This window comes from Parus major, chromosome Z, assembly GCF_001522545.3.
Source record: "Parus major isolate Abel chromosome Z, Parus_major1.1, whole genome shotgun sequence".
Taxonomy (NCBI): Eukaryota; Metazoa; Chordata; class Aves; order Passeriformes; family Paridae; genus Parus; species Parus major.
This window is the reverse complement of record NC_031799.1, coordinates 57,616,560-57,629,897: the sequence shown is the minus strand read 5'-3', so window position 1 is coordinate 57,629,897 and position 13,338 is coordinate 57,616,560. Positions and strand designations below refer to the sequence as shown.

The 13,338-nt window shown below is 44.2% G+C and overlaps 1 protein-coding gene across 1 annotated transcript in view; it reads left to right on the top strand.

Moving 5' to 3' along the window:
* Positions 1 to 3,372: 3,372 nt before the first annotated feature.
* The window catches only part of PGAP4 (post-GPI attachment to proteins GalNAc transferase 4), a 15,402-nt gene continuing 5,436 nt past the window's right edge, over positions 3,373 to 13,338 (top strand). The window contains exons 1-2 of the mRNA XM_015652218.2: positions 3,373 to 4,036; positions 12,925 to 13,334. Of these exons, the coding sequence (XP_015507704.1) occupies positions 13,034 to 13,334 (301 nt within the window). The 5' untranslated portion in view covers positions 3,373 to 4,036; positions 12,925 to 13,033. The remainder of the gene's footprint in view (positions 4,037 to 12,924; positions 13,335 to 13,338) is intronic.

Genomic DNA, 13,338 nt, shown 5'->3' with positions numbered 1-13,338 from the left:
CCTCTGGCACTCATACTTATGAAAAGCAGGAGCTGTACCTGATCTCAGGCAAAGCAAAAGAAAATATTATTCCCATTCCCCTGCACAAATGCTCAATGCCATCTAGAACTTTTAAAATTCTGTTTCTTTTTCTCTTTCTTGATTTTGCTGTGCTTCTTCTGCATTTCTCTTCACTCTTGGATTTTTCAGCTTCTCTGAGCTGAGCTCTTTGGGGATATTCCCTCATGGGGTGTCTCATCTCAGTTCTCTGGGTCAGGACAAAAACTTCAAAGCTTGTTAGGATCTTGTTTTTCATGTTTATTAGGATGTTATCACAAAACTTGGCAGGTCTCTTCAGACTTTCTGCACAAGTTTAATTTACTGCAACCTGGCTCATTTTGGTTCTAATGGTACAAAATGGCCCTGAACTACACAGTTCTTTTATCTTTATACTTATTGTAATAGATTGCTATTGTTTGTCAATCAAATTTAATACAATGTGATTGCTGAAACATGTGATTGCTGAAACTGCAAAAAGGCAAAACCACAGTATCTGGCTGTACAAACAAAAATAAGAACATCTCCTTATTAGGAGATATATGCTATAAGTTGCATAACTGGTATAGGACCAATGCCCACACATGGACTGAGGAAGACTACGAGCCTTCATTCCACGACCACCAGGAGGCAGAGGATGACCACCTAGCAACAAGCTGTGCTAGCGCAGATGCAACCCAGGAAGAAGTAATGAAGACACATATACAGGAACTGTATGTAAGGGGGAACTTTTTCAGCTAAAGTGCGTGCTGTTGGTGGAGCGGAGACTCCCCAGCCTGCCCAGCACTGCTTTTGCTTGCTCTACCACTTTAAATTAATAAAATTGATATTCATGAATGATCATCTAAATTGGCTCTTTGATTTAGTCACAACAATTTATAACACTTATTCTTATCTAATTAACAATAGACTCGTATATTTATTTTTTTTAATGACCCAATGACCCATCACCTGTGTACTGCATTGCGGCATTTTCTATCTAATCACTTACTATTACTCAAAAACCTCTAGAAGAACATGAAGAAGAAAGAAGAAAGAAAAGAAACAACATTCTAAATCCTCCATCTTGTCTTCTGCTTTCTAAACTAGTTTAAACTCTAAACTTTAACTTTTTCACCCAGTGACTTAAGAAAACTTCTCTAATCTACACACTTATATTTTAAGCTTTTTTATCTAACTTTAACAGTTGTTTTCATGTAACACTATGAAAACATGCCTATAAATTTCATGTTATATGAAATTCAGTGTTCTCCTGGATCTCAGAGCCAGGTATCAGAGACAAGTGCACGCACTCTGTGTTTCAGACTCCAACACTATCAGAGATGTTACAGTGGATGGCAGAGGGGAAAGGTGCTTTGGCAATTGAAAATACTGGGATCAGATGGTTGGCTGAACCTTCACTACCTGCATAAATTCTCATCCCAAGATTTTTTGTCTGATCATAGTTTTTAAATCCTATCCTGTTGTTCTACAGGCTGAATAATTTCATAAGTAACTATTTCTTCTGAGCATTTCAGGTGGCAGTTAGGTTACTGCAGGAGCAGTTGAGTTCCCAAATGTTCATCTCTGCTTTCCAGACCCCTCCCAGCTGTGTTAACAATGCCATCTGGTGTGGGGAGCTGAAGAGATAAAGTGACCTAACTAAGATATAACCCACCAGAAGAAAAAGTTTATTTTTCAGCTTCATCAGTGTCCTTTATGGTCATGCACAGCAGGAGACATCACCATGATAAAAATGGATGAGTACTCAGGAATAACAGGCTTCCATTGTCATTCTGTGTCACAGCCCCAAAATCACAATCCCTTGCTTGAGATTCCTCTCCTGCAGTATTTTGGGTCTAACAGAAACTGTTTTAAAGAAATGATTGTTTAAGGATGAAAGTCAAGTGTTCCCTGAAAAACATGCAAGTGAGCAAAGAGGGAGCTGGGAAGACTGCATAGAAATCACACAAAATTACAATGACCTAAATATTTATTCCCAAAGAAAAGGCCTTCTGGCCCACTCTTTGGGTTTTTTTGTGTTTTTGGATTTGTGCTTGTTTTGTTGTTTTGTTTTTAATTGCTCCTTGTGATAAATTCTGCTGGCTAAAACATCATCTAAAATGCAATCCTGGGTGCAGTGTGCTAAGTGTTTCTGCTGATGCTACTCGATAGTCACTCTCACACACACACACTGATGCAGAAGTGGAAAAAATCCACATTTTTTGTTTTTAAAAATTCCGCAACACTTATTCTGTGAGGAACATAATAACGGACCTCCTAGGAGCGTAGAATCTGTTTTCTACTTTCTATACTCTCTTTTTTCTCTGCTCTGTTCTGGGATCTGCTGTGTTTCCAGTGCATTAACTTTCGAAGGCATGAGAGTATTTAAGTGGAAGACAGAGTAGAAATCACTATCACTAAAAACAAAAAAAAAGAGGCAAAGGTGGTCAGCAAAGAAGGATTTGGGAAAGCAAACTATCTGAAAAAATGATGAAACTATGATTTCTTTAGTATCTTGAGAGAGTAACATGCATCTTAGTAAACTGGTGGACCTTCCAGCATGCCTAACCTGTTTCAAGGAAGTCACTACAGGGACCTAACTGTGGTGCTTGATTGTGTTGTTTATTTTGGCCATTACTGTTCCCCTGTAAGGAGGGTTCTTTCCCTCCTTCTTCCATGTTGTCTCTGCAACAAAATGTCCAAGGTGTGGGACAGCTTTTGCCTGGAGGAAAAATAAGGATCACAAGCATGCAAAGCTGATTTCCTTTGTTCATCATGCTTACAAGAGAGAACAGAAATTGCTATGTTAAAAATTAAAAAGATACATCATGCTAGAAGCTTCTGATTACAGGACTGGACACTAGCGAAATTCTAGTTGTGCTCAACAGAACATGGTGTTTTACTGAAAGGGCCTAAGGGATTTTTTTTTTCTCAGTAGGTTTTTTTCTTTCCCTGAGATTTTTCTAAGATGTAAGAAAGGTCTGAGCCTAAAAATAGTTTAGCCCAAATACATTGACTTACATTTTCTGGAGCTTCAGGCACAAACCCAAGTAGTTCCTACAATGACAGACAGCAAACTTTCCCTGAAGCATCTTTCAGGTAACCAGTTAATTAAGTATTATGATCACAAGGCTGAAGTGTAAGTGCGTATGAGAAAAGAGAAACAGGAAAAAGCGCTGGGAGGAGGGAGAGAGGGAGGGAGGGGAGATGAACCGGTCGGAGGCAGTCTTGGGACAGTTTGATAAAATATTTGAATCCTGAACAGCCTGATAATTATTTTTTTTTTAGCTGATAAGCCTTCCTACTTCTGCCAAAACACCTGTGAAGACTTCGCTGCAGACTGAGACAGCGAAAGCTTTTACCTGTCACGGGTGACACGTACATTTTAAGAACCCGCTGGTGACTCTTGACACTTTCTGCTCGAGTTTTCGGGGCCCCGGTGATCCTCCCTTCTCGGGAGTAAGGCGAGGGGTCCGGAGCATCCAGCAGGTCCCAGCGGAGGAGGGCAGTGCCCCAGAGTGGCGGGAGCTGGCGGGGACACCCGGCAGAAGTGACATCGGGCAGAAGGGACACCGAGCAATAGTGACACGGTGGCTGGAGAGGGCTGGGGGAGCTGCCCTGTTCCGGCGGCTGTCCCGGCGCTTCCGAAGGAGAAAAGAACGAGGAGCTCCGGCTGCGCAGCCGCCCCCGCCCCAGGCGGCCTCCTGGGGCTCGGGATTTACTCCTGGAACCTGCTTTCAGGAACCGCCCCCTTCACGGTGTGCGGTGACCCGCGCCGACCATCTCCCCTTCCTCTCCTTCCTTGAGCAGCCGTGTACTGGCGGGGTCACATGCTTGGTCTTTGGTGCCTTTAATCCCACCCTCAGCGCCCGAGAGGGAGGAGAGAAATTCGCGGAAGAGAAGTGAGCCACACGCCGAGAGCAGGATCCCGGTGTGAGAGGAGCTGCGTGCGGGAGGGAGGCAGGAACGGCCGTGCGGGGCTGCCCAGCGGATCGGGTAAATCTGCCACACGGATCGGGTAAATCTCCCAACTGGGATCGGGCTGTCCCGGGGGGATGCTTCCCCTTCCCATGCGGGGGATAAAGGGGAGGTGCACGGAGGCTGCGGGAGCAGGGGAACGGGGGAGCCACGAAGTTATGGCTGATGAGCGGCCACAGCTGCTTATCAGGGCTGGGCTTGGCTGCTGTGGCTGCGGCACCCGAGCCAGCAGGGAAGTGGAAGCTCTCCAGGGATCGAGGAGATGTTTCTGGGCTTGCACCGGCCATGTGCCTGTACATGGTGACGAGCAGGAGGACAAATAGCCAGAGCCTGGCCGGGCCTAGAGAAACGGCCCTTCCCCTGGGTTACGTGGAATTCTTAAGGGAATGGGGAAAAGGCAGCCAACTTCTGCTCCGTGTTTGGTGCCACCCTGGGGAGCCCTCGCCCGAAGCGTGGCCAGAATCTCTCCGGTCTGAAATCCCGGCATGGAGATGAGGACTGGGCACACTGAAATGCCCTCGGTGTCTGCTGTTCTGCTAGGAGAGTAGAGAGAGGACGTAGGATCAGCTTTTCTTATCTAAAGCCCTCTCCTCTTAGACCATCACCACTGAGGTAACTGCTATTAATCCTGTGCTTTACGGGTTACCTTGTGCTACCTGGCAGCTCTCCTGAAGGGAGTGAGGAACACCTAAGCAACCCAATGGCCGAAGTCGCTGACATTTAGAATCAAAGGCTGTTGAGGAAATCTGCAGTTGTGCTGTGATGCAGCAAAACATGAAACTATGCTGATGTACACTACCGGTTCCTGGGGTGGCTTCTCTCCTGCTGTCACTGAGAAAGTAATTTATGTACAACCACTAGGGCACATGAGGTTCAGCAAGTATTTGCAAACACAAAAGCCAGGAGAGACACCCATCTGCACGTGTGAAATCTGCTGCTTGCTTTCTTGTCTGTCCAACAAAGGCATTACAAATCATAACACAGATTATTTTTCAGCACCTGCACTTACCTCATTTTCTCCCTGTGGGACACAAGCAGATCACCAGGACCCCCCAGAACGAGGGCATTCCATTCACCACTCCTTCCAAAGCAGGATAAACAATCTGGTTCATATGTTGTGGGGGAGGGGAGGAAGAGGGTGTATATTCCTCAGGGTGAATATAGAAAAGTCAGCAGTTTAACAATAGTAGAATGTCTTCAAAGAGGAGTGCTTTTTATCAATATGACTAAACATTTTTCTTTCAAACAGAGGTTTGAATCACAGTACTCTGTGTACACTTTTAAATTTTGATTGTTACATAGACTGTCCCAACTGGAAATTTTCAGCTTTGTCATCAAAGGCCTTTGTTCACAAATTCTATTTCCTTATTCCTGTACTTTATTCTTCACAGTCATAAATGAACAACATGCTACAATGTCTGCAGTGTTAGCAGCCATCACTGCATCTGTTTCCTTCTCTCTCCCTCTCCCCCCATTCATATGCTCACAACTCTGCTGGCACAAGTGAATTTTTAAGAGAATTCATCATTGTGGGGATAACAAAAAAGGTTTAATAATGATTAGATGATGATCAAATGATACTTAATGACAAATAAATTGCAAATGGTGATGAAGGAATAATTAAATTATAATTTAACAATGATTTAACAATAATTAATAATTGAGCTATAATGAAATGGTAATTGAACCATGTTTTAGTTTCTGATTTCAACAATGATTTAAACCATGATTAGTTGCTGCTACACTTCTACACCTAAAGCTATAGCTGGATATATCGGTGCAATGAACATACAGTATACAAAATATACAATTTTAATGCAAAATGTGTTACCTTACTATACACATCAGGTATAAGGGGGTCTCAGCCTCCAGTAGTGTCCTTGAGCAATGTCCCAGCTCACAGGGAAGTCTCCACCGGGCCACACAGGTGGGCTCTGTGGGCTCACAGGGGCCACAGGAATCTACAGCCTATAGTGACTGAGGTAGCCAACAGCTCTTTGGTATAGGTGCAGAGTGCAGCTGTAACAGCTCCAGTTTTGTCTAATCCTGGCTCAGGCTGGTACCTTTAGCTCTTGTAAAACATGACCTAGACACCTGAATTCCTGGGAAGACATGCCTGGCACAGTCATAGAACGGGGCAAGTTTGGAAGGGACCACAGTGGGTCATCTGGTCCTACTCCCTGCTCCAGCAGGGTCATTCCAAGGCCCATTGCACAGGATTTTGTCCAGGTTCTGGAATATCTCCAGTGATGGAGACTCCACAGCCTCTCTGGGCAATCTTTTCAGTGCTCAGTCACTGCACAGGAAAATTCTTCCTCATATTCAGGTGGTGCTTCCCAGATATCGGTTCCTGCCTGTTCCTCTTGTCCCACTGCTGGGCCCCACAAGGGTCCATCTCCCTTCCTGCAGACACTGACAGACATGGATCAGGTCTCCTCTCAGCCATCTCTTATCAAGGCTGAGCAGCCCCAGCTCCCTCAGCCTTTCCTCATAAGAGAGATGCTCCAATCCCTTCATCATCTTCACAGGTAGCTTTTTCTCCAAAAGTCAAATGGAAGGGGGTTTGAAATGTGGTTGGCAAACCAACAAATGGACAGGGGTGGTGCCACAGGCAGGGGTCCAGCTTAGACTATAGGATGTACTTGGATAAACCTCTTGGGACTGTTGGGGTCCTTCTGACACAGGGGGAATTTCAGTGATGGGCTTGCCAAGTTGTTGAGGGTCTTAATTTAAAGCTGCTGTGGGAAGGGAACTTCAGGCTTTTCAGTTTAAAGCCAAGTCTAATAAGAGATGGCCAGAACATAGGGAGGGATCACAGATCAACAGGAGGGCACCTGAATGGCAGCACAAAGGAATTCCAGCCACTCCAGCCACTTCTTTGCCTTTATCAGAGTCCAATTTACCTGCCTCTGTGCAAAGGCATGGGGAATGAATACAGGCAGATGGACTCACAGGCACACCTGCAGGACTGCCAGCTCCTTGGCATCATGGCAATGTGCTGGGGTGGCTTCTGGGACTGGAGTGGTGAATGTAAGGATACAGAATCTTTAGCAAGTGGGGGAGATGAGGAGGGGTCACTCTCTATGTCAGTGACCAGCTGGAGTGAATGGAGCTCTGCCCAGGGACGGATGAGAAGCTGTCCAAGAGATGGTGAATCAGGATTAAGGGAGGACAGGGACAGGTGACTTTATTGTAAACTTTGCTACAGGCCACCCCACCAGGATGACAGAGTGGATAAGTCGCTCTGTAGACAGATAGGAGCAACCTTGTGATCACAAGCTCTGGTTCTCTTGGGGCATCTCACCCACCTGTCACACCTACCAGAATCACAGCTGGCTCCTCCAAAGTCACTGCCTTAAGTCTCTGTGCTACCTTGCAGAACTCTTCTCAGGCTGCTCTCCACTCCTACTTTATCTGATCTACCTGACTGCTTGGTAGCAACGGAGGGAGCATTGCTTTCCTATGGGTTTGCCCTGCAGGGAGGCAGCCAGGTGAAATGACCTCCATTCAGGTTTATGTGACAGAGTAAAATTAATATACATGAGAAACAATACAGAAGTTGGGGACATAACGGTAATCACTATATATTGAGTTCACAGCCTTTTTCACTGGTGGCATAGTCTTATTCTCTCAGTTCAAACAAATGGGGAAAGTGTCATTCAGCTGCTACATCTGTGTCCCTCCTTAGTTCAGTAGCTTTCAAACCATGTATCATGGATTTCTAGGGACTTATGAACAACCTATAAAAGTTAACTCCAGTCCAATGAGAATAGCAAACCAACCTATGAGAAAATTTACATTTAAGTTTTAATTCTGCAGTTTCTGGTCTTACCTAACTGGACATGGTTACACCCTGCATATTTTTGCATTTTTACTGTTCCAATAAGTGCTTAAATTCATCTCCTTGGACAGCAGAGGTCTGTACGTTCACTTGCAGGCTCTGAGGAATGGCACATCAAAACAGGCAGCAATGCCTTCAATTTCTATCTCATGCATCACATAACTTGCAGAAGGCCAATTCCTCTGCCCCTTCTCTTATACTTCAAGCTGTCATTAATCTGTTAACTGTGACAGTGTCACACCTTTAGTACACAGACCATAAGAAACAAAAATTCTAAGGGAGCTGAGAGATTAAGTGCAGCAGCCCTGATTTTTCCTGGTTTATCTGATGATAAAATTATTGATTACACTCATAATCTACAGACAACGTAAGAACAATTGCTTTCAGCAGAGGAGGTGAGAGATATATTTGGTACTTGCCAGTAAAATGTGATCAAAGGACAACTACTGGTCTCTTACCATTAAGGTTCCCCTGAGTGTTTTTAGCAGCACAGCTCTTCCTGGGGTGGTTTGTATTTTCTAGGAAGCCCAATTCCCGGTTTGGCGCAGAAGTGCAATGATCAGGTCTGTGGATGCTTGGCCTCTACTGGACACTGCTGTTGTCAACGGAGACCTGCCACATTGCAGAAATACTAGCTGGCACCTGACCTACTGAAAGCTTTCAGAAAACAAGAGGAGTTGCAGATGAGAAAAGCTGGACATCTGGCCCAGTAATAGGGATCAGGGCATGGCAGGGACCTTCCATTTCAGAATTTGAGGATATCTGTACATTCCCTGTCAGCATGTCTGTATGTTACAGGAGATCCTTATGGCTCCTTGGGAAGCCCCCATTGGCTTTCTCAGATTTGAGCAGGATGTTTGTCACAGCACCACAAAGGCCCTGTCTTTGCCAGAGAGGGTTCATCAGCAGAGGAGCTGGTTCTGAGTTAGCAGTTCACCTGCATGGTGCTAGGCTGAGGCATAGAAAAGCTTTTCACACAAAAGTTTCAGGTTGGTTGCTGCTATAGGGTCAACACTCAAGTGAAAGGTACCACTCGTGTGAGCACCATTTCTCCCACCACTGCTATGGCCCAGGTGGGACTGTGACAGTCCATGATATTTCGATAACATTTTCCAAGAGCCTGCCTTTGTCTCCTTCTTTCATCCCTTTGTAGAGAAATGACTCTATGGCTCTGACCACATGACTTAATCCAGCTGTTTTTATGTTAGGAAAGAAGTGGCTTTTCCCACTGACACTGAGAAGAAGTATAGATAGGAAAAAAGGAGTAATTTAATACTGTAATTGTACAGGAATAGTTTTGTCTCATGGTGCAGGAAGTAGAAGGCAGATGCTCCTCTCTTATATCAGCTATCCAGGAACTTAAAATTTGCAGCTTTGCAACATATAAGAAGCTTTGTTCCAGGAGCACCTCTCGGTGGAGAGGAGTTTAAAGCAGACAGAAAATCAGCTTTCTCTTTTAAAGCACAAGCACAGCAGACACTGCTCTTCACCCCCAAGAGTACATTACTTATTTTTCTACTTTCCTCAGTGTGCAAAGAGATGAGTTTTCCTGAACAGTGTAATTCAGCCAGTAATTAGGGGAATGAAGATATGATATAGATTTGGAATTAAGTGTTTTTGGAAGGAATCTTCAGCATGAGAATCTAAGAAAAAAACCAAGCTAAATCTACGGTTTTATATCACCACAGCTTTTAGGTGTCTTTAAGCAACGGCTCAGTTCTACAAAGAACATGTAAATCTGGCCTCCACTGCAAGTATTTGTATGGTTGCAAAGCAGTTATTATTCAGGTTTAATAAAGCAAGGGTTTTTAAGGCACTATAAAATCCAAATCTGATTCTTGCTTTTCTCCTCAGACTTTTTTCTTTTCTGTCTGAAATGCTACTTGCTTGAAAAACAAACAAGATGTTTTTCCCTCTAGAAAGGGAAAAAAATGAAAATTATGATACAAAGAGCTCCTGAAAACTGTCTCCTCTGAAATCTAAACCATCGTAGTGGCTAGAAAACAGCCTTAGCAGAAACTCTGGATTCAAATCCTGCAGAGCAAGCTTCACCTCTGCGGAAGTAAGAATTTTTTAATCCATATTTTGAACTCTCAGGTTCCCAGTGTTACAGACAAAAGGTGGGAAGGAGGTTAGTCTCTTCCTTCTCTTCTAGATTCTTCAGCTTGTTTTTCACATTAATTGCAGTATTTGACCTTTAATACATTACATTCCTGAGCATTTTTAGCCTCTGTGGTTATTTCACTGCCCAGTGAAAACACCCTTTTCCTCGGCAGACAGCGTGACAAAGAGAGTGACTGTCAGTGTGAGTGTGAACAGCTCAGGGAGCAGAGGAAGATGTGAAGAGTAGCAGTAGTCTCTGTGTGTGATTGCTGTTTTGTTGGGGGTCTCTGAGTTACAGAGCCAGAATAAGAGCTCTAAGATCTTGAATTCTGTTACTGGTGAAGTGAAGCCAGGGTTAAATGATAACACTTGGAATTATGACACAGTGACCTGCATGGGTAGCTTCCAGTCCTGTGTGCTTTTCCAGAGGAAGCTGGAGCCAGGAGGTACCTCCAGAGATGGTGGTGCTCACCTGTACCACCTCATCAGCTGTGCCCTGAGCTGGGAGCTGGGACACCAGCAGGTGGAGTCCCCACACCACTTTCCCAGCACTGTCGGGCTTTGGACTCAGTGTGAGTCCACCTGCGGGGACATGAGCCTTAAACAACACGGGTTGCAGAAGAGCAAGATGTCAAGTAGAATTTACTTGATTTATCCCATGAAGCTGTAGCTCCCCTCAGCTCTGCTGGCCACTAGGGAGGACAGGACAACCAATTTTCTCTCTTCAGATGGTGTGAGGGAAGGAGATCTCTTTCTGGGATGAGCATTATGATCATAGAATCATAGGATGGTTTGAGTTGGAAGGACCTTAAAAAACAGCTAGTTCCAGCCCCCCTGCCCGATGCCACTCACTAGACCAGTTTGCTCCAATAATTATTAATGAAGAAATGCTCAAAGAGCTATTACTTGTGCTTCAATATATATATCCCAAGATCTCATTGCCAGCTCATAGGTTTTATAGCTCAGAGCTTCAGCATACCTGGAAGATGAAAAGTAAACTTTATTTATAGAACTGAACTACCTTGTAGTTTCTCACTCAATGAAGATGTGTATAAGAGACAGTTTATTTATAGAACTGAACTACCTTGTAGTTTCTCACTGTGGTCCTCACTTTAAAGTCTGGAGGCTGGCTCAGAGACAGTGCCCGCAATGATGCTTGAATCAAGACAAGGCTCAATAGTGTGAGCTGTACAATATGGTTCTGCATGTTTGTGTTCTTTTAATGCTTGTGGCAGTTTAGCTGGAAGGCCCAGGATTTTGGATAAATAGATGCATTTAAATGCTAGATCTTTGCACTGGTTGATTTAAGGTCTTCACATCCTGAATTCTCAGGACTTGGATCTAGCAGCTGAAGTGCAGCCATCACCTTTAAGACCTTTACAAAGTTCACTTATGCAATTCAATGCAGCATTTGTGCAACAGGATTGTGTAACTAGACAGGAAAATAAAGCTATATAGGGAGAAACTTCAGATTCTCATGCATCAGCATTTAAATCTGTTCTCAGTTTAATTGCACTAAATCTTGTCTTGAGCCCTATGAGAGCACTGATGCCAGAGTCTGTCTAAGGACGGTTTGAGATCTCACAGCATGAGCTGCCTGTTCTCTAACAAATATTTGGAATAACTCTTGTATATTTTGCATTAATCTTGTTAAAAGGCCTTTCATAGACAGTCACATTCCCATTTGGCAAAAATGTTCTAATAATGGTAAAAACAGCAAATCTGTGACCTCTGTAAAGAAGGCAGTTCTGAAGTATCCCCAGAACCAGATCTTCCTCCTTGTCCTCCAAGTATTTTCTTGTACAAGATCCATTTTTCTGAGACGGAGGAGAAAAGCCACGATTTTTTCCATCCATCCAGCTTTGCTTAGGCTGCTTCAGATGACAGGGCAGAAAAGGACGAAGACTAATATTTTGGTCTGGAACCACCATTTGATGATCAGAACTTACTGAAGGCAGAAGGTTAAAACCTCAGTGAGGGGAACATGAGTAACTCAGTTCTTAGGGAGAGGGAATAGGAAATTAAAGGGAGAATGAAACGACAGATTAAAAGTGAGACTACTGACATAAGAGAATTCGTCTGACCAGCCTAACTGCCCTGATTTTGCATAAACTTTTGTCAGCCAGGCTGTGAGGTGTTCAGGGCAGCCAGAGAAGCAGAAATGGCAAAATCTAACTTCCGTGAAGGTGTATGTTTGCTTAAAGTGAATGTGTGTACCAAAAAATTACATTTTTATGTGAATACTTCAGTTTAAAATTAAAGGCATATATTCTAAGTTGCATACTTTTAAATATGAGATATGAATCAATGTCTCAATTACAACATGTTCATGTTGCTATTCCCATGTATTTCACAGATTTTAGAGAGGAGGAGACATCTGAGAAAAACAGATAGACACACACATTACCCTTAGCATACACAAGCCCTCAGTGAATAAATTGGTATCTTTGTTAAATGGCTTCACACTCTGGAGAGTGAAAAAACACACATTTGGAAGTGTGTGAGCAGTAGGAGGGAAGTATGTGCCTCCAAAGAGGTAAAAGTTTGTCTCTCCGGTATGTGCTAGACTAGCGTACAAGAGATCTGGCTTTGTTTTGTTGCTGTGATCTAAACATTACTATGTCAGTGTCACCATACAGGGGTACCTAAGTTCTGTGCCTTTAACAAAACGAGATTTCCACACATCCTACATCCACCTTGCCTGTTGTTGCATGTTTGAAGCACAGTAACAAACACACAAAGTTCTTTTGAGTTGGGTTAGATCGGAGCTCCTGTGTGCTAAAAAGGCCTCAGGGGTCCTTTGCTGGAAGCTAAGTTTGGCTCATCTGTCCTCAACCTCCCAGGACTATTCTCCTGAATATACCTCCACCTCAAGGGATTCCACAGAAGCCTTCTATGTTAGCTTACTCAGAGACTAGTCCCCTGCTTTCAATTTTCCCTGTCAGTTCCTATTTCAATAACCATCCTTTTTTCTTCCTTTCTAGGCTTGCACAACCTGTGCAGTTTTGGCAGCAATGGCCCCAGAGAGGGATGCATTGAAGTGAAGGATTGAGACCATGAGCATTACAGGAGTGCCCTCCTTCTGCAGCAGTTATGTTAAACCGAGCCTGGCAGCTCTGTGGGAAGTGGTGCCGTTGGTCCAGCCCTTTCATCCACCTCCTCACCCTGACTGTGGTGACTTTTGCTGTGCTGGCACCTTTGATCTGCCACCGGCTCCTCCACTCTTACTTCTACCTGCGGCGCTGGCACCTGAACCCCATGAGCCAGGAGTTCCTGGAACAGAACCAGCAGGAGGGTCAGGATGCCCTCCATTATTTTGAGAAGATGCAGATGCCAAATGCCTCTGAGGTGTCTGGCAGTGAAGCCTTCCAGCCTGTGCTGCTGATCACCATTATCAC